The 21,263-nt window shown below is 40.8% G+C and overlaps 1 protein-coding gene across 5 annotated transcripts in view; it reads right to left on the bottom strand.

The window, feature by feature from the left end:
* The window catches only part of ULK4 (unc-51 like kinase 4), a 169,178-nt gene that overhangs the window by 132,314 nt on the left and 15,601 nt on the right, over positions 1-21,263 (bottom strand). For all 5 annotated transcript variants that reach the window (XM_088653665.1, XM_035128823.3, XM_035128825.3 and 2 more), the window contains exons 13-19: positions 20,669-20,773; positions 18,905-18,965; positions 15,916-16,097; positions 14,329-14,375; positions 11,163-11,241; positions 8,414-8,521; positions 2,398-2,481 (exon numbers count right to left, since the gene is read on the bottom strand). In XM_088653665.1, coding sequence (XP_088509791.1) covers positions 2,398-2,481; positions 8,414-8,521; positions 11,163-11,241; positions 14,329-14,375; positions 15,916-16,097; positions 18,905-18,965; positions 20,669-20,773 — 666 coding nt within the window. The remainder of the gene's footprint in view (positions 1-2,397; positions 2,482-8,413; positions 8,522-11,162; positions 11,242-14,328; positions 14,376-15,915; positions 16,098-18,904; positions 18,966-20,668; positions 20,774-21,263) is intronic.

Here is a 21,263-nt window from a genome sequence, read left to right as displayed (position 1 = left end):
CCATTCTTAAAAGCTCTTAGAGAGGTTTAGGAAAAAATGAAACATTTATTTCTGTTTCCCTGTTTGATACCTAACAACGGTGCCACTAGAGACTGGGGCCTTTTTCAAAGGTAAAGGTAAAGGGACCCCTGACCATTGGGGCCAGTCGTGACCGACTCTGGGGTTGTGGTGCTCATCTTGCGTTATTGGCCGAGGGAGCTGGCGTACAGATTCCTGGTCATGTGGCCAGCATGACTAAGCCGCTTCTGGTGAATCAGAGCAGCACATGGAAACGCCGTTTACCTTCCCGCTGTAGTGGTACCTATTTACTTTGACGTGCTTTTGAACTGCTAGTTGGCAGGAGCTGGGACCAAGCAATGGGAGCTCACCCCATCACAGGGATTTGAACTGCCGACCTTCTGATAGGCAAGCCCTAGACTCTGTGTTTTAACCCACAACGCCACCCGCGTCCCTTTTTCAAAGGTACGAAGGGCCTATGTTTCTTTTCTCCAGTGGAGTGCTGGAACAACAGGAGACCTTCCTACACTAGCCCTGCCTTAAAGAGCACAAATGCTGTTGAACGTGTGTGTGTTTGGCGAGTCTGTTTCCCTCCACACATTCTGTGTCTGTGTGCAAGATCTTGTCTGTTCCTTTCTTCTGCTGTGTGTATATAGAAGCTGAATGTCTGCCGATCCCTCTGCTGAATGTGTGCATGCACATGAATAGAAGTGTGTTGATATGAGAGTATTCACATATGAAATGGGCTCTGGCTGGTATGAAACTCTCAGAAAGGTGGCAAATCCTTAATATGGCCGTTGAGACAGAAAAGGTTAGCCTTTTCATTCACAGTGACGTTCAAGTCAAGCCTCCTTTTCCTGGTTATATATCTTTTTAGATTATTTCTAATGCCTAACCAATGATTTAATTTTATTGCTTATTTCATCAAAGCCTTAAAATAAAAGGCATTCTAACAGTAACTGGGCCCATGACAGACTCCAGAGGAATTCTGCTTTTGGATTTCTGTTTTAATAATCCATGCAGATATTCAGAATAATCCAACCATTCCCTGTATCTGGAAATTATCTTTCATTCATACAAATATGTAAATGATAAAGAAGTTTAAAGACTCGCTCAAAGGCAAATCTTTAGAAATGTAATATAAACACCAACAATTGGGAAACACTGGCCTGTGAGCTCTCCAATTGAAGAACAGTCTTTACCAAAGGTATCATGGACTTTGAAGATGCCCAACTCAGGACGAAAGGGAGAATTGTGCAAACCCTGATCAACTCCTATCCAGAAACCTATGTCCCCACTGTGGAAGGACGTGTGCATCCTGAATTGGCCTTCACAGTCACTTACGGACTCCTTGTTAAAACTGTGTTCATGGAAGACAATCTTACTTGGCTACAAGTGATCGCCAAAGAAGAAGAAATGTTTTGCTTGATGTTTTTCTTCAAATACAGGTGAAACTCGGAAAATTAGAATATCGTCGAAAAGTGCATTTATTTCAGTAATGCAACTTATTATTTTTTATTTTCCTTTTAATTTTTACAAATGCTTTCTTTTGGAAATTCCACAGTAATAAAACAAATACCGTAGTTACAATAATACAAAAATAAACATCGCTATTACATTTCATTAATTCCATTCCCTTTATAATTGACTCGCCTAACGACAAATAGTTACAATGACAACAAATAAAGGCTTAACATATCTTGCTTTGCATGTCAAGCATCTATCTCATATATTGGTTTCACCTTTTAAGTTGCATTACTGAAATAAATGCACTTTTCGACGATATTCCAATTTTCCGAGTTTTACCTGTATGCATTTCACTCTTCCACATTTGCCATGGGCATTAGTAATGCCAGTTGGCCTCATGAAAATAGCAAATGTAGTCTTCTTTGTGGCTTTAATCCAATGTTTTCCATTTTATATAATCTTGGGTTATAAATTAAGGAAATTATTCCCAACCCAAACACAAAGAACAGCAAACCGACATTAGTTGAACCCAACCCAAAATGCCATTCTAAGGATATGACAGCTGAGAACATAAAAAGCACATCAACTAATGTCTAGAAAAACAAGTAAAAGAATAAAACTTGCCACGTATAAAACTAAGAAATTGCATTTGTTGTCAAAGCTTTCCTTTAAAAAATACTGTAACTTAAAATTAACCAGCTAATTTTATTTCCAAAATCAAAAGATAATTTATAAATGCTAAGCATATCGGAGAACACTTTCCCCCTCTTTTGCACTTTCTTCTTCTGTGGGTCATGGTCTTATGATTATTTAAATTCACGAGCAATCCTTGGTTGATAAGGCACTGCAGTGCTGCAGGCTACAATCCTCACACAATGCCTAAAGGGTTATTACAATGGAGAAATTCTATTGAGAACAACAAAAGAAACTTACCCCTTCCCGAAGGCACCTCATTAGCACAGTGTAAGCAGCTGAAGGAAGGGCCCAGCATTCTCTGGGGTGCTCCTTTTTCCCTTCCTGTAAATGAAGTGGAAGGGCCAGAAATGAAGTGAACAGTATAAATTATGTTAAATCTTTATTGGAAAAAAATACATTTTTATACGCACTCATTCTCTATGAACCTGTCTGTTTTTTTAATGATGCCTCTGATGTCATTGCATACACATAAGGAACTGGTTTTGCTAAATATGTTAACTTTAGTCACAAATTAACAACAGCTCTGCCAGCCTTTTAAATCAATGGTGTAATATTTATTTTCAGATGAGTCACATGTAGGCAGAAGAAGCTCCTGGACCATTTATATATATATATTTTAACTTTGAGCATCTGAATCGACAGGTTAATACCAGTAGTTTAATATTTCCCACTGCCCTACCCCAAGGCAATTACTTGTATCTTTTTTTCAGTTTGCAAAGACTGTGCAAGGGAGATCAGAGTCCTAAACGGTTCTACGACAACAGAAAGAAAAAAGACGGTTGTGAGAGCTTCATTAACTATGAATTCTGAAATCAATCACTGGACCTTTGAGGCAATTCATAAACCTATCTAGAAGATACAATATAATCCTTCTTTCTCTGTCTGCAAGTAGCCTAAGCTCTATTTGAGGTTCTCTATTCTGCATCCCAAGGTTCCTCAAAGGCCTTGGGGAAGGGAAGAGAGGTAGGCTTAGCCCAGGGGTCCCCAAACTACGGCCCCCGGGCCGGATGCGGCCCAATCGGCCTCCCAATCCGGCACGCGACGACCCCTGCCGCCCGCTGCCCGCTCTTACGGCGCGCGGCGCGGCGACGATCTTAAAAATCGGCAAAAAATCGCCGAAAATCCTTTGTGCGCATGCGTATGGGCCTCTCCCGACCCAGAAGAGGTCATTTCCGATGCACTTCCGGGTCGGGGGAGGCCCATACGCATGCGCACAAGCGATTTTCGGCGATTTTTTCCCGACCGTGTGCGTGTGCGCACGGGCGCGCACTCCCCTGCCATCCGGCCCGCTGCGCGGTAAGTCTGGGGACCCCTGGCTTAGCCATTGCTGCATGAAAAGCTTTGGTTACTTCCAAGGGTTACTTGCAAAGGATTCAGTGGGGGCTGTCTCTTCCTTTCATCACCCAACAAACCTTTTTAATATTTAATCTCTCTCTCTATATATATATACCCTGTTTCTCATATTTTAAGACATACCCATAAAATAAGCCATAGCAGGATTTTTAAGCATTCAAGGAATATAAGCCATACCCCGAAAATAAGACATAGTGATAGGCACAGCAGCAATACCGGCCATGGCAGGAGGAGGAGGAGGAAAAATATAAGACATCCCCTGAAAATAAGCCATAGTGTGTTTTTTTGAGGAAAAAATAAATATAAGACATGTCTTATAATATGAGAAACACGGTATATAAATGAAAACTGGCCATGTCCGTTAGTATCCACGTTTCACCAAGACCGATTGCGTCTTGGTGAAGACACAATGCCAAATGTGACTATGAGAGCAAGCCCGTACCGTTTTTAAAGACAGGTGTCACACCTGGGCCATGTAAAACCCCAAAAACCATGTGTTCCAGAACTCACAAATCAGACAAAAGTGCATGCTGGGAAATAGAACGGAGATGCAGTGTCTCCATTGGCTGACATCACAAAATTCCATGACAACCAACTGAAAACAGGCCTTTTGCAGCAGCAAGGCCCAGCATTGCCGAGCCGAATGAATAGGCCACAGCATTGCCCAGCCGGAATGAGTCCGGGCTGGGGTGGGGAGGAGTCAAAAGGGGGGCTCTGAGGGCCCATTTAACAGACTAAGCCAAAGTGGGGCCTACAGGGGAGTTTGAAGGGGGGCTCTGTGGGCCCATTTAACAGACTAAGACACAACAACGTATGGTAGGGCCAGCTAGTAAAGGCATAAAGACCTTAGCAGAGAACACCCTAGGTTGGTTCTTAACCTCAGTCACTTCCTCTTCTGAGAGCTTGGCTGGGTTAGACTGGGAAGACCCCAATTCAGACAGTTCCCTAGAGGCCACCCACTAAGCCCCAGTGGCACCCTGAGGCTTGGAGGGATTAGGAGTGCGAGTAGGAGTGACCTCTCCTACTGTGGAACTACTGCCTGAGTGGGAGGAACAGATGTCTTAGCCTGTTTTGGTGGCAAGGGAGGGCCATCCAGAAAGGGCTCCTAGGACCCCAGGTGTGAGGGGAAAGAGGGGAGCATCCAGCTTTATCTGGTGAATAGCCCCTCTTTTCCCTATGCCTGCATGTGGACCGCTTGTGCTTGCATTTACTCTTATGGAGACAAAGCAAGCTGGTCCGGGTGTAAAAAAAACCCCTGTAAAATGTAAAGGTAAAGGGACCCCTGACCATTAGGTCCAGTCGTGACGACTCTGGGGTTGTGGCGCTCATCTCGCTTTATTGGCTGAGGGAGCCGGCGTACAGCTTCCAGGTCATGTGGCCAGCATGACAAAGCTGCTTCTGGCGAACCAGAGCAGCACACGGAAATGCTGTTTACCTTCCCGCTGTAGCAGCACCTATTTATCTACTTGCACTTTGACGTGCTTTCGAACTGCTAGGTTGGCAGGAGCAGGGATCAAGCAACTGGAGCTCACCCCGTCGCGGGGATTCGAACCGCCGACCTTCTGATCGGCAAGCCCTAGGCTCTGTGGTTTAACCCACAGCGCCACCTGCATCCCAAAAAACCCTGAGGGAATCATTATTCTCTGAAGAGATAAACCCCTTTGTCCATGAAGGCAATCTTGGGAAATAACCTGGAGAATCACCAAAAGCCACTTTGCCTGGGATCTCCAAATGTATAGGCCTCCTTCATTGGGAGGAGAGAGGCTGTCCTGCCAAGGCGAAATCATCCTACTTGCAGATGCAGTGCAAAGGCAGGAAATCAATGTGACTGAGCACACTGCTGTTGCTGCTCCAACTCCCAATTGGTGCTGGGACCCGAAGGTCCAGCAATAATGCAGCCAATCAAGGCAGGGAGAGACCACAGAGAACATGAAAGCCACTAGACCAACAGGTGCAGCGACCACCTCTCTAGGAGCTGTTGGGGCCTCCTGAAGAAACGCTGAGTTGTTGAAACAAAATGACGTTCCTGCCTTTTTTGAAAAAGGGCAGGAAATGCAAGCTCTTGGCCCTATTGCCTCTGTGGACTCCTCCTGTGCCTCCCCAGCAGTCAGGTCAGAATCCAGCTGCCCCCTACACTCTTCCCTTCCCCAGACAACCGGGGGTGGGGGAGAGAGAAAAATTAAGAGAATGAAGTAGAAATGAAGAAGCTTGTGGAGGAGCAGCCAACAGGAAAACAGAGTGAAAAAACTCAGAAAGATGATCTAGCAAGCCGGATGAAGGAGAGGACTAGACAAAGGGAAAATCTACACAAAACAAGCACTCAAGCAAACGTTTCTTTCCACACAAAAGAGAGACATGAAGACCCAACCATCCCTTGCAGTAGGCAGGGTCGGAATGACTCCTCCGCTCTGGAGAGGAGGTTTCAAGTTGAAGACTCTGCCTTTGTCCAGTAGGGGGAGTCATTCCCATTAGGAATGGCGTCCCCCTCCATCTGGTAAATCTTACTTTCTCCATCTGAGTCTCAACTACTTTGCAGTCTTCCTCACAACTTGCAACTACTTACATCTATAATATGCAGCTGGAAGCCAAAAATGAAATATTTTGGAACTACTTTGGTGCTAGGTTCCTGCACAACTGCACCAAAGTCACATGATAAATTTCACACCAGGTTTATATTTCATCAAAAGCATGAGCTGCTCACATATTGATTGCAATGGTGTAGAAAACGGAATACGTTCAATAGACCACTGGAAGTGGAAAATCTGAGACTTAATGGTGCTGAATAAAGCAATACAATATAAACAAATATGGGATGGAAGAATCCATGTAACATAAGTATTTCAGAAAAAATGGCTCCTTTTATTCTTTACTGAAATACAACAGAATATGTGAGCAGCTCATGTTGGATACTGTAAGAAGATGAATCAAAAGTATTTTTTGCTGTAACTGTAATTCTATAGATTTAAATTAAAAAATCAGACCCAAAACATGATACAGTAGTCCCTCGACTTACGAATTATTCAACATCTGTAGGTTTCGACTTACGAATGGGACAAATGGCCGCACGCTTACGATTTTTTCTACATCCGAACGGAAACCGTTGGCGGCTTTAAATGCTGTTTTTTTCGACTTACGATTTTTTCTGAATATTTTTTTTTCCTATGGGAAAACGCGTTTTGACTTATGAACTTTTCAACCTATGAATGTGCATTTGGAACGGATTAAGTTCGTAAGTCGAGGGACCACTGTATTTCTAAAACATATTTAAATCTAAGCTGCCATAGCCATACCTCTTTAAGAATGAGCACACAGACCATAACTTGCATAATGGATTAGACAGTTTGTGAAGGTGACACTGGATTTTAACACAACTGTTTTACAAATAATTAGATGATTTTTTCCTATGCTCTCATAAGCTTGGACAAAAGATGAACCAAACTGTTTGATAAATATTTTCTATTTTTATATTTCACTGTATTTTATTTCAATTAGAGAAACAAAGCTAGAGAGGTGAAGTATGCTCAAAATGTAAATGCCGTTATCTTATGTTCATATAACTGCTTCATTTTTATTCAGGCTTAATGCCCTCAGCCAGTGACCTTAGGAACTGACTAGAAAACTAATATAGGAACTTCTAGAAATGACAGTTAACAGATACGTCCCCTGGGGAACCAGACACCACGTCTCTTTAGGCTTTACTTCCATTCTAAATGGAAGCCATCTAAGGGGAAATAATTTATATTATAATCAGGAACTAAAAACCCATGCATCTCTACTGATAACTATTGTCTGGCTCTGTAAATAAATACTCCCTCTTGTTCTACAATGTGAGAAAATAAAAGGGGGAGGCAACTAAAGTATACCTGGAAGGAATCCAAGAATACCAAATCAAAATTATTTTAAGACCCACCACATTTGGACATAAACTTAACAGCTTTAGGGCAGGAAAGAGAATGGCTTCATAAGACAGATAATTTATGACATCCTAGCTAGCATTCAGCCTTAGGTGTACTATACTAGAATCTAGATGAGGAAAGTTACCTGGGTTAAATTTTGTTATCCTTCTTAACTTCACTGTAATTGAGTGAAATTGAATGTCATACAAACAGGCAATGAGATTTATCTTTCCCTTGTGTGCCCCCATATCTGTTCTGGAGGGAGTCACCAACCCTTAAGATAAATTTTGGTGGCACATTTGGGGTTGAAGGGGGAGGAGGAGAGAAAGAGGAAGTCTACTCCACTTGCACACAAAAAACTATGTGTAGCATCCACTGCTTTGGTTCCTTCTCTCTATTCCCAAGACCTTTGTCCTTTGTCTTACAAAACATAATGTACAATTTTGGCTACATTCTCTGTTTGCTCTAAAATGTGAGTTTTAAACTCTATTTTTTGTATTTACCATATTTATAGCATGCTGAAAATCGCTATTAAAAAGCTAGCTGTTAAAATTACTTTTAAGACACATCAAAATGAAACTTTTGAGATGTGCATGGCAAACTTAAAAACAGGCAAATGCAGGAAGCGATCGTTTTAGACACGTCTGATATGTGTGCAACCACACACAAGTGCATCACACCGAATCTGGAAGTGACCAAGTGTCACAAAAAGGTGTGGAACTGGGGCGGGGGGGGGGGGGAGAGGGGGAGCCAAACAAGGTGTTTGCAGGCTTTCTCAATGGATGTTCTGATTATACACAATTTCATGCAAGTGCGTAATGACTCAGAACCCAACCCCCACGCAAATGCCTGTATCTTAAAATTAGCATATTTTGCTTATCTCCTATAAACTGAAGAACAAGCTATACTTCAAGGAGTTCTATTATCTCTATTTATTTCTAGGTGATCACCTGTTTGTTTACTTCTGCAAATGTAAGATATTTTTATACAACTGTTTAATTTACCTGGTTGGCCACAAGATAAAGCAGTTCTCCAAGGGTAGGTAAAAGGCACTGTTTCAGTTTGCTGTTCCTGAAATTTTCTCTGATCAGTTCCGTTAAGAGGGTGACTGCCTGGAGCAATGAATACGTTATTAGCACAAATGGGATACAGCAAGGGAAAGCATGATAACTATGCAACTTTACAGGAAGGAAAGTAAAGGCTACAGAAGACAAAAAGAAATTCTCTGGTAGTTTCTGAATGCCTTTCTGCAAAGGCAGATTGTCATAGCCAGTACATTTTTTTCTGGGGGGACACAGGGGAACACATACCCCTAAACATTTTGTAAATCCAATGGGACGGTGAATTGTCAGTTCCATTGCTACCCCCGATGGTGGCCTCATTTCCTGTCCTAGAGATCTCAGACAGAAGCGAGTGTTTAATGTGTAAAGGAGGAGTTGGAATCTAGCATGGTGATTGGTCAGTATCGTTGCTACCACCTCTGACGGCGGCTTCATTTTCTTTCCCGGTGATTTTCTTGAGTCAAAATGAGATTACCCCTAAACATTTTTTAGGACAAAAAGCACTGGTCATATCTGTTCAGTCAAAGACATGTAAAGAACCAGCTGCTCCCCTACTATATCCAAGTCCATAATATTTTTATAAATTTGACATGAGTCCTTTAGAATGATTACTGGATATTAAACTCTGTGCATCCTCTTAAGGTTGCATAATTTCTTATAACTACTTTGGAGTTTTCCTTAAAAAATATGGTAACCCTAATTTATTATCACTGTATATACCCTCCTCTCAATATTGTATATTACCCAGTGAATCTAACTCTTTTATTATTTAAAAATGTGAATTTTCTGCCTGGGTAGAATTTATATTTTTGAAATGAATGCTCTCATATTATTATTTCTTTTATTAAAATTTCCTCTATCTGTTTTCACACAAATTTCAAAGAATGGCAAAATGAAAAAGGAAAAGATTTGAAGTCATAGCTCATATACTTTATAAACCAACCAAGGCTGGGCTGTTAGATTTTCAAAAACATTAAAACTTATGACAATATGAAATTATTGTTTTCTCATAGTAAGAGACTAATTGAACAGTTTGGAACAATAACTTCTTTTAAAAAGAAAAGAAAAAAAGCCATCCTATTACAGACTAAATATGGAATGCTTTGAAGGAAGGCAGATTCAAGAATCTTATAATCACATAGAAGGCACGGGGCGAGAGAGTGTAGGTTTGACTACACCTCACTGTGGGTAAAAAGCACATGCTAAAGTTGTGGGTAATCCGGACCAGTTTAATTATTATTTTTTAAATCACTTAACTTGAATATAGGCCAAATGCAATCCCAATCGTAAAATGCTAATTATTTGGAAAATGACCAATTATTTCAACCAAAATACTCTTGAGTGACTAGAACACCATATAGTATAGTAAAAACATAATTATATTGTTCAATATGCATCCCTGCCTAGTGTACATTGAGTCCCTAAATTAAAAATAGGATTCCCTCTTCACCACCCTTGTATTCAATTGTAATATTCAAGTGACCTCTAGTGGAGGTTTCTATAACAATACACTGATCTGTTGAATACCTTTAAAATTACCGAACAGAGATCATGAGAGAAATATTAGACCCTTGTGACATATACCCATGGCCCATCCTCTTTCTATCCCCTCTTCTGCTGCTTTCATAAATCCCAGAAATGAATTTGATCCAAGCCATCAAGTTTATTGTTGATGTGGCTATCAACCTTTATAAGATTTTAGTTGTGAAGAACATAGAAAAGAAATATTTAAATTATTTCATTCAGTTTTTAACCCCTTCCATAGAATATTAAAATGTTCAGTTTTGTATCTAAGTACCTTTGCCAACTTTAGAAATGAGAGAAGCATAATATTCATATTCAAAAGTTAATTTCAAATGGATTAACCAAGGGCAAAACTAAAAGATCCCCAAACACTAAGAATTTCTTAGGGCATTTTGTAACTTATTATTTATCAAAAAACTAATTTGATCAAACCCCACAAATTTCAATTATTATTCTTGCTACTGAAATAAATTTTTAAAATAAGCTTTTGTGTGCGTGCATGCACACTTCTTTAGATACACATTATTATTGCTATTGTTACTGATTACCCATCCTTCACCATGAAGTCCCCGGGCTATTATTACCCCTCTTCTATCATCCATACCAGGTCATTCATCCACTGCTACAGTGTCCTTCCTTCTTGCAGACCAAGATTACCAGGTGAAGCAAACATGGCAAAAAATTTAGCTGGGACAATTAGAATTAGCTCTACCACCTGACTAATCTGTTTAATGCCTAGTAAAGAAAGATCACTCGTTCATATGTTTTTCATTTGTTGTCAAGGACAGTTATTAACTCTTATTTGTATGGTTGTAAATTTTGTATAGCCAACCATCTAGCTATATCTGTATTTTATTGCATTTGATTCCTTTGCTATGGCTTGTGGCTGACGCAAATAAAGATTTTATCTATCTGTCCCAGGACAACGGTAAAAACAGTTTAATACAAACTACAATCACAAATGTGCTAAGTGTAGAGCAAGTTGCAGCCTTGCAAACCTCCTCCAAAGCTATGTTTGTAGAGTGAGCAGAGGAAGCAGTATGCCTTAATGGAACAAACTATGAAACACATAGGTACCAGTAACTTTTGCAACTCATAAACCAATGCCATAAAATGCCCAAACATTGCTTTTGAAAACTCCAATAATTGTATTAGCAAGGAATATTACCTCTATAATGGGAACAGTCTCTTTAAGCTCAGTTGTATGCAATGCCAGTAAACCAATCACTCGAGCTGCTTTGGCACGTCTGTAATTAAATGCATTCATTAACTTTATGAAAGCCACAAATCTGAAAATGCAAAACTATGAAAAAGCTCAACTTACATAAAATTTAATTAACTTAAATTAAATTGAGCTTAAATATAAGCTTCGTTAGCACTGAATTGCTTTAAACTGATAGAATGACCACTTTTAAGCATGGGAAGACATTTTAAGCATTGCACTTAATTCTTTCAGATGAAAAATGGAACGAATGTTGGAAAAAAGCTAACCAATAAGGCTGGCTGCAGACAAGTTATACATTTTGCTATGCAAATCTGTCGCCTGCATCTTAACACAAAAAAGGAAATTTACAGAAAGTAATACCGGGTATGTGCTTCATTTAGTGCATAAATGTGTGAATACGGAAGATCCATTTAACTATCTGCCTTGCTTCTATTTTCCTGTTAAAAAGTGTCCAACTTACTTTTCACTCACAGTGGTGATCGGGATACACAAGGATCTTACTTGTGGAGTGGGGGTGAGAAGAGTAATGCAATACAGCTATTTGCAAAAGTAGCCAGCAGAGGGCATTATGATAGAACACTTGAGGTTCACCTACTCGGTTTTATAAAATTACAGAAAAGCAGCCAGCAAAGGAGATTGAACAGTGAATAGAGAAAGCTATAGAGCAGATAGGAATTTCAATGCACATTCAAGAACATTACTATCAGATTTCAAGATATGCTAATATTCTCTTTCCACATAAACATTTAACAAATTTGAGGAAATAAATCTGTTTCAATCAACAATTATTTTGTAGAAATTATTCACTAATTGACCCTTGTATCTGACAGGTGGGAATAGCTGAATGATTCTTTTGGGGTAAGAGTCTCTTTCCCCCTCCAAAACTCTACCTCTGGCCCTCCTTATTGCTTCCCACTAAGAATGAGAAGTTACATAACATTACAGAATTATGTCAGCATCAGACTTTGGGATAGAGCATGTTCATGCTGCAGCTGCTGGCAGGTTTCTCTTAATATATCTGGAATCAGTCAAACAAGCATTCCTTTGCCTGCAGTCTGAAATAGTACACCCTAACAAAAGTTGCCCCATGATTCTATTCCAGTTGTGTGCTAGCACCACATTTTGTGGTGAATTCTACAAACATGTAGCATGATGAAGTGCTTCCTTTGGGCTCCCCTGAATTACTTCCAGTTTTATTTCTCTCTGTCCCAATTCTAACTTTTCCTGTTCTTCATTTTTACAGGCTTTGCAATGCAGTACAGTCAGTGCAGGCAGGAAGAGAGATACCAGGAAAGCGGCTCTATGAGCATTGACCTCCAGTCACAGCACCATTCCTGTCACTCTCAAGTATTATATATATATATATATATATATATATATATATATATATATATATATATATATATGATGTAAGCCCTGACAATATTTTGAGTACTTTGATGAACAAATATAGTATATCTCCTTTCCTGTTATTTAGACAATTAAAATTAAAAAATGAAGATTATCAAGGCAAACTAATCCTTGACTCTTTAAAATCAGAGCTTTCCACACTGTGTGTCACAACACATTAGTGTGTCGGCTGCAGTGTGTAGGTGTGTCACACAAATGCTCCCTGCTCTTCTCCCAGGGCTGGAAAAGGGTTAGTTTAACCTCTAGTTTGCTAGTAAAACTGAATTACTGGACTGTGTCGTGAAATGATGCATGTCTAAAAACTGTGTCACCAACATGAAAAGTTTGGAAAGCTCTGCTTTCAAATATTTGTATTTTAAGGGTAGATATGGCAAATATTCAAGTACCCTGGGCTAACTGAAGGAGCGTCTCTACCCCCATCATTCAGCCTGGACACTGAGGTCCAGCTCCGAGGGCCTCCTGGCGGTTGCCTCATTGCAAGAAGTGAGTTGACAGGGAACCAGGCAGAGGGTCTTCTTGGTAGTTGCACCTGCCCTGTGGAACGCCCTCCTGTCAGATGTCAAGGAAATGAAAAACTATCTGACTTTTAGAAGACATCTGAAGGCAGCCCTGTATAGGGAAGTTTTTAATGTTTGATGTTTTAATTTGTTGGAAGCCACCCAGAGTGGCTGGGGCAACCCAGTCAAATGGTTGGCATATAAATAAAATAATAATAATAATAATAATAATAATAATAATAATAATAATAATAATATACTACAGAGAAGATCTGAAGAAGTGTGCATGCACACGAAAGCTCATACCAATGACAAACTTAGTTGGTCTCTAAGGTGCTGCTGGAAGGATTTTTTTATTTTGTTTTGACTACGTCAGACCAACACGGCTACCTACCTGATACACCGGAGACTGCATTCCACCAAGCACTGCTGCCATAATCTTCACTAATTTCAATTAGACATGGGTTAGTTGAACTGTTTTGCTTTAAATAACCTTTACAAGTTTCTCTTTCATAGTAAACACTTGCAAAGTACTAACTTTCAAGGTATACAGAGCCTTCTTCTAAAATCTTGAAGAACCACAAAAAGCAGGCACAACCCTGCCTTTTGTATTCAAAGACAGTGCTGAGAGGTAAACTATCAGGCCACTGTCTCCAGCTGGGGACTGTGAAACTTACCACAGTTAAATAGAGATATGAAGAGCAATTCAGAGAGCCTGTCAAGTAAGGCCACTATAAACCAGCCTACACATATTCGTTTGTTAACCCACTGTTTCTCAGTAAGTAAATGAGCCCTTCCTGGACTCTTCTCAATCAACAATCAGCCTACCACTGGTAGATTGTGTCATAGAAGATACTATTTCTGCTCCAGACAACAACAGACCACATGCAGGAGCCAAGGCCCAGATTCTTGTATGACAGGATTGGTGGCAGTCCTTGCTTTGGTAGCAAGCCTACCCTATTCAGAGACCAGAATGAAGGAAATGTATACGCCTTTCCTTGACCCTTTGCACGGTGTGTGGTTTGTTCTCCTGCATGAACTCAGCAGAGGCAGGATTGTGCGTGCTTGGTGGAAGAGGACGACCATCCCAGATAGAAGGAGTGTACCGTTCTTCGGTCAAGGGTATACGATAGCTGTGCTCCCCTGCTAGAACCTCCAAACAATTTTTGAAGATACCCAGACAGATGCTAGTTGTCACTTACATGTCCCAGTTTGGAGCTATCCGCAACTGTTGTAGTAGCACTGGGAACTAGATTTTAAAAATAAATAAACAAACACACAAAAATATAAAATTAGTCACTGTGATTTAGTTCACCACCAAAAAGTATAGCATATTTAGGGTTAATACAGAGCACAAAGACCCTGGAAAAAATGACTGGTTTTCATTTGCTATGGGACTCAATTTTCTATTGCATCTTTGTTGTTGTATACATTGCAGAAGGTTAGCAACCTTAATCTGTGCCTTTTGAGTTTCAGCAATGCTATTGGAGTTCTGCCTTGATTTGATCAGTGTTTTATATAGGACTGTTTATGTCAGTGAAGTAGATTTTCATGAGAAGTTTCCCCCTTCCCCCCAAAAGGATGGATTGTGTCCCATGCACTTTGGAAATAATTTATCGTGAGGTCAATGGGTTTGGACACAAATAAATTTGTTTAGGCCTGAAAAGAAAATCAGAAGCACATGTAAACACCTAAGTTAGCAAGGCATACCTGCACAGGTTCAATAATTATTGAACTTGCTGCTTCAAAGACAGTCAGAACTCACTACACAAAAAGGCGGCTTGATCTTTTTCACAGGAAGACAATGACATCCTTCATGGTTATGGAGTCATGACAATGAGCGCTTCCTACACCCCTTATCTCCTACTTAAGCCAGGATCTAGGAACACAGTGATGATGCTCATACATAGCTTCGCAAAACGACCTTGAATGATTATCCAAATACAGCTAAATTGATAAAATCAGCCATATCACAATATGGCAAGAGTTCTATGTGTGCACTGGAAAGGCACATAGTCCTCCTGATTGTGCTCATGCTTTTTAAAGAATTAATGCAGAACAGTGTAAAGTATATTAGTATTCCTAATCCTAGTTCAACCTATCCATCCCAATGATCAAAATCATTTGGCAACCTGCACACAATCAATGTATACAATGCTTTATCCAGAAGTATGATTAGAGGCTTTTGAATTATGGTGCTATGAGACACTCTGGAGAGTCCCATGGACTGCAAGAAGATCAAACCTATCCATTCTGAAGGAAACCAGCCCTGAGTGCTCACTGGAAGGACAGATCGTGAAGCTGAGGCTCCAATACTTTGGCCACCTCATGAGAAGAGAAGAATCCTTGGAAAAGACTCTGATGTTGGGAAAGATTGAGGGCACTAGGAGAAGGGGACTACAGAGGACGAGATGGTTGGACAGTGTTCTCGAAGCTACCAACATGAGTTTGACCAAACTGCGGGAGGCAGTGGAAGACAGGAGTGCCTGCTGTGCTCTGGTCCATGGGGTTACAAAGAGTTGGACACAACTCAACAACAACAACAACGATTAGAACGTTAACGTTCTTCATTCTTATTATGCACTAATTCTTCTTACAGTACAGTCTTAGGCATTTTTAATCAAAAGTAAGTTTCACTTTGTTCAGTGGGGCTTATTCATGGGTATGTGTACATACGATTGCAGCCTTAGTTTCTTAAAATACCAGTTAAATGCACCCTAGCAAAAGGTAGCTGACTCTTGCCATATTTGCTGACATGTCAACTTGTGGGCTCTAGCAGTGCTACTTACCAGCTGTGTGCTGATTAACTTAGTGGCTACTTCCTTATTGCCAACAATAGTGCAGAGGTAGCAAAGTAAATTCAGTTTAATTCTGGCTGCCCCTGTGCTCTTCTCTGGGGAGTCAGTCAGCTGACATACTTGGTGTAAGAAGTCATTCCAGTCGTCTTCATTTAGCATCAACAATTTCTCAGCTGGAAAGAAAAATAATGTTTTAAGAGCACTCGTTATGAATATACTTTCCAAGACCCAAAACTGAAACATAGTATAGTTCTGAGGTCCAGTACCGAGGGCCTTCTGGTGGTTCCCTCGTTGCGAGAAGCCAAGTTGCAGGGAACCAGGCAGAGGGCCTTCTCGGTGGTGGCGCCCGCCCTCCCATCAGATGTCAAAGGGGAAAACAGCCACCAGATTTTTAGAAGACATCTGAAGGCAGCCCTGTTTAGGGAGGCTTTTAATGTTTAATAGATTATTTTATTTCATTTTTCTTTTGGAAGCCACCCAGAGTGGCTGGGGAAACCCAGCCAGATGGGTGGGGTATAAATATTATTATTATTATTATTATTATTATTATTATTATTATTATTATTATTATTTTGCCCTACTTGAACCCCTGAAAAAGCTTGTTGTGAACATACAATGTATGTCCTGGTTTGACTGCACTGGCAGACAGTTAGTTTCTGGGCCCAATTCAAAGTGCTGGTTTTGACCTATAAAGCCTTAAACAGCTCAGGACAGCAATGCCTCAAGGACTGCCTTTCCTCAAATAAACCAACCTGCACCCTGTCATCATCTGAGGCCTTTCTTCATGTGACTTCTTCATGAGAGTTCTGAAAGGTGGCAACACAAGAATAGGCCTTTTTCTGCAATGGCTCCCCATCTGTGGAATGCTCTCCCCAGGGAAGTCTGCCTAGTTCCTTCATATATCTCTTTGGGATCCAGGTGACAATGTTTCTTGAGAACCAGGGCTTTGGTTGATTAAACAATTTACAGCCTTTTAAATGTGCTTGTGGTAGAGGGGGTTATTGGTTTGTTTCTGCTTTCTGTAATGTATTTTGTGTTCTCATTTTGTATTTTAATGATGTGAAGCACATACACCCCTGGGTGATCTTCAGATGAAGGGTGGTATGCAAATTAAAGAAGCAAGAAGAAGTACTATTATTCCAGACTTGCCTTTAGGCAGGAAGCAAAACAAAGAAAGGATCTGACTTGTCACAAGATCCCCAAAACTTTGGCTCAAATCCACATAGCAGAAAATCTTGACAATGCTTCTAAATAGTATGTAAGGAAGTGCTCCTCAGGAAGAAAGTTAGTATGCTGATAGTGATCTTTTGTTTCTATAAGCAGCAGCTTAATATCGTACTAAAAGCATGCTGCAATACCGTGTTTCTCATATTATAAGTCATGTCTTATATTAATTTTTTCCTGAAAAAAACACAGCATGGCTTATTTTCAAGGGATGTCTTAATTAAAAAATAAGTACCGGTACCGGTATCTGTACAGACCACAGACCTGCTCCCACCGGGTCTTCGCGCGCGGCAGGCAGAGGCTGCAGCCGGGTCCTGGGGCTGCGCGCGCGGAAGGCAGAGGCTGCAGCCGGGTCCTGGGGCTGCGCGCGCGGCAGGCAGAGGCTGCAGCCGGGTCCTGGGGCTGCGCGCGCGGCAGGCAGAGGCTGCAGCCGGGTCCTGGGGCTGCGCGCGCGGCAGGCAAAGGCTGCAGCCGGGTCCTGGGGCTGCGCGCGCGGCAGGCAAAGGCTGCAGCCGGGTCCCGGGTGTCCGCGCGCAAAGGCTACAGCCGGGTTCTGGGGCTGCACGCGCTGCGCGCTGAGGCTGCAGCCAGGTCTCGGGGGTTAACACGGCAGCAGCAACCCTTCTTTGCCACAGACCTTCCTCCACCACCCGGTACGGCTTATTTTCGAGGTATGCCTTATATTTTTCCACCTCAGGAAAATCCTGCCATGCCTTATTTTGTAGGGATGCCTTAAAATATGAGAAACACGGTAGCTACTGATTTATAAAAGTTAGTGATGGTCAGTATCTACCCTATGAGTTTTAGACTATGTGCTTCAGGTATAAATATATCACGCAGGACAAACCACAGTGTGACAAGGTCACCTGACCCATAATCATTTGCGTAAAGCATAAAATAGAGGTACAGTGACTTAGGTTGCAATTGAATTAGAAACAGAAATAAGTCCAACAAAACTCAATAGATCTTTCTTCTATCTAGGTACATATAACATTACATTGTGAAAAACTACTTTTTTGATAGCTTATATTGAATTGGACCATAAAGAAGGCTGAACGCCGAAGAATTGATGCTTTTTAATTATGGTGCTGGGGGAGACTCTTGAGAGTCCCATGGACTGCAAGAAGATCAAACCTATCCATTCTGAAGGAAATCAGCCCTGAGCGCTCCCTGGAAGGACAGATCCTGAAGCTGAGGCTCCAATACTTTGGCCACCTCATGAGAAGAGAAGAATCCTTGGAAAAGACCCTGATGTTGGGAAAGATGGAGGGCACTAGGAGAAGGGGACGACAGAGGATGAGATGGTTGGACAGTGTTCTCGAAGCTACCAACATGAGTCTGACCAAACTGTGGGAGGCAGTGGAAGACAGGAGTGCCTGGCGTGCTCTGGTCCATGGGGTCACGAAGAGTCGGAAACGACTTAACAACAAATTGAATTGGATTATTACTCTAGTCCTGTTACACTGTTCCTTGTGATCCAAAAAGACAGCATGCCAAACATGGTCTGCGATGACACATACAGCTGTGATCCCAGAACTATGCTCAATATAATTTAAAATGACAATTAATTATAGCAGCTGTCCCTTCTTCCTTGGGCATGCACCCTATATATAAACATTTGTGAGAGTTGGAAGTAGATGCAAAACACACAGACATGAGAACAGTGTTAAATGAATGCTAAGACATTTTTGAGTATCAAAGAGTAATATTTTCTTATAAATGGCAAGTTGCCTATAATTACTTTAGCAAACTGTACCTGAATGTGTTGGTACGTGTAGAGTTTTCACGTCAAATCTCACTGGTGGTTGCTTCATTATCTGAGGAAAAAGTTGTCTGACTTGAGGCAATTCTGAACATCTCATAGACCAAGGGTACACTATGCACCTCTCCTCAAATAAAACACTTTCTACCATAATAAACAATGAGCTGTCAATATTTCACCTATAAATACACAAACTTAATGATCAGTAGGAAGTCACTGAACAAGGTACCAAAGGAAGCAGAATGATTTCCAAAACACTTCCTCAAAATGGAGAAACCCCTCAGTGAAGCCAATTCCAGTGGAGTTCCCTGTTGGTGTTAATAGCTCAAAGGTACTGACAGGGAAACCCACATGCATAGAAACAACTGGAAGCCAACATGAAGTCCTCAATTATTCCTTTGCAGCCAAATCCATACCTGCCCCACACCTGACGTCATATATGGTAATGGGTGGGATTGATTTACGGGGAATGGTCTCATAGGCCAAACTGGGACCTGTGCCAGACTTAATTAGGTTCTCCACAGTGGGTATAACCTAAATAATACAGTTAATGTGGAAAAAGTATAGTTAACTTTTTCCAAAACAAGTTAATTTTCAGGGAGGCCCATATTTTGAGTTTACCTCCAGCATCGATCTGTGGCTTCTTCTTTTTGCTATATTCTTAACAAGCTATCTAGAATCAATACCACTTGTAATGATTCTCACCTACGTTTTGACGGATTGTTTTAGCCAGACCTTTTGTGAATATGCAATGTCGTATCTGATCCACTATACCGGTATCTGAACCTATCGTTTTGCTCAAGGCTATTTAAAAACCATTACCACAAACAAAAACATCATTCTTGATTCTAGGTTCTTTGACTTATTCAGTTATCTTTTATTTTCTAGCTCTAATCCCCAGCAGCACGGCAGTGGCAGACAACCACCAAAGCTTAACAGTAAATGGAAAAGAAGAAGGTTTTTCAAATGTTTCTTGTTAACAAAAATAAAATTATTTTTTTTCCATATTTGAACCATGTTATGTTCCTGTCTATCTTCTTTTTCTGTTCTTTTGGTGGTGGCAGCCATTTTGTGTTATACCAAAAGTAGCTGTGTTGTGAGTATGACTAGTTGCCCTCAACACCTTCTCAAAATTCCAATTGTGCCCCCAGAGAAAAAAAGGTTTGTGACTACTGGTGTGGAGGCTTGCATTAATGAGTGCTATCAACTGATACAAAAAGTGTAAAACTGTAGGAACAAGGTATGGCCACTAGGTGGGAGTAGAATAGCTGAAGATTATCCCTGTAGAACAGTGGTCAGCAACCTTTTTCAGCTGTGGGCCACTGTCCCTCAGACCATGTGGTGGGCCGGACTATATTTTGGAAAAAAATATGAACGAATTCCTATGCCCCACAAATAACCCAGAGATGCATTTTAAATAAAAGGACACATTCTACTCATGTAAAAACACGCTGATTCCTGGACCGTTCATGGGCCAGATTGAGAAGGTGATTGGGCCGCATCCGGCCCACGGGCCTTAGGTTGCCTACCCCTGCTGTAGAATCATAAAATTGTAGATTTGGAAGGGACCAAGAGGGTCATCTAGTCCAACCCCCTGCAATGCGGAAACCTTTTGCCCAACATAGGGTTCAATTCACAACCCTGATATTAAGAGTCTCATGCTCTACTGACTGAACTAATGCAACGGATAACAAAAAACAGTATAAATTCCTGAACGTATTATTTGAAAAAGTAATGTATGGCAAGTTCTAATAGTACCTTTGGATTATCAATTACAGGGGTGACAATAAGGTCAGACTCCAAGAAGATAAGCTCTTTCACTTTGGACTCTATATCCTGCTGGCTGCAGCATATGTTTTTATCCTAGAATATAAGCAAATAGTAGTAGTATTTACAATAACATATATTTTAAACACAGCAAACATTGTGCAACTCCTGCATTTATTATCAAAAGGCACCAGAAGGCTTCCTTGTCAACTCCAAAAGATATTAATGCAGGCAGAAGAATTAATTCATTGGTTTCCTGGAGTGACAATATTGATTCTTGAGATATGTGTGAAAGTAATGCATCCCATTAACTAGAAAAGTACATTAGGACCTATAAATTAAACAGCTGAAATTTTTCTCACCATTTCCTGATGTACAAGAACACTATCATAATTTTATGCAATAATTTGCTCGTTATGTAAAAAAAAGATCACTCGGATATTTTCCACTGTAAATATATTCTGATCCTTCTGTATTCTTGCTTGTTTCATTCAACGGCTTCATTTTTCCCACATTTTACTCCACCTCCTTCTGTTTTGTAACCCCTCATTGTTCCCTTCTCTTTTTTACATTCTCTCTTTTTCAT

The sequence above is a fragment of the Zootoca vivipara genome, chromosome 11, assembly GCF_965207765.1.
Source record: "Zootoca vivipara chromosome 11, rZooViv2.hap1.1, whole genome shotgun sequence".
NCBI lineage: Eukaryota > Metazoa > Chordata > Lepidosauria > Squamata > Lacertidae > Zootoca > Zootoca vivipara.
Note: the sequence above shows the minus strand (reverse complement) of the source record. Positions and strands in the feature narration are given on the sequence as shown.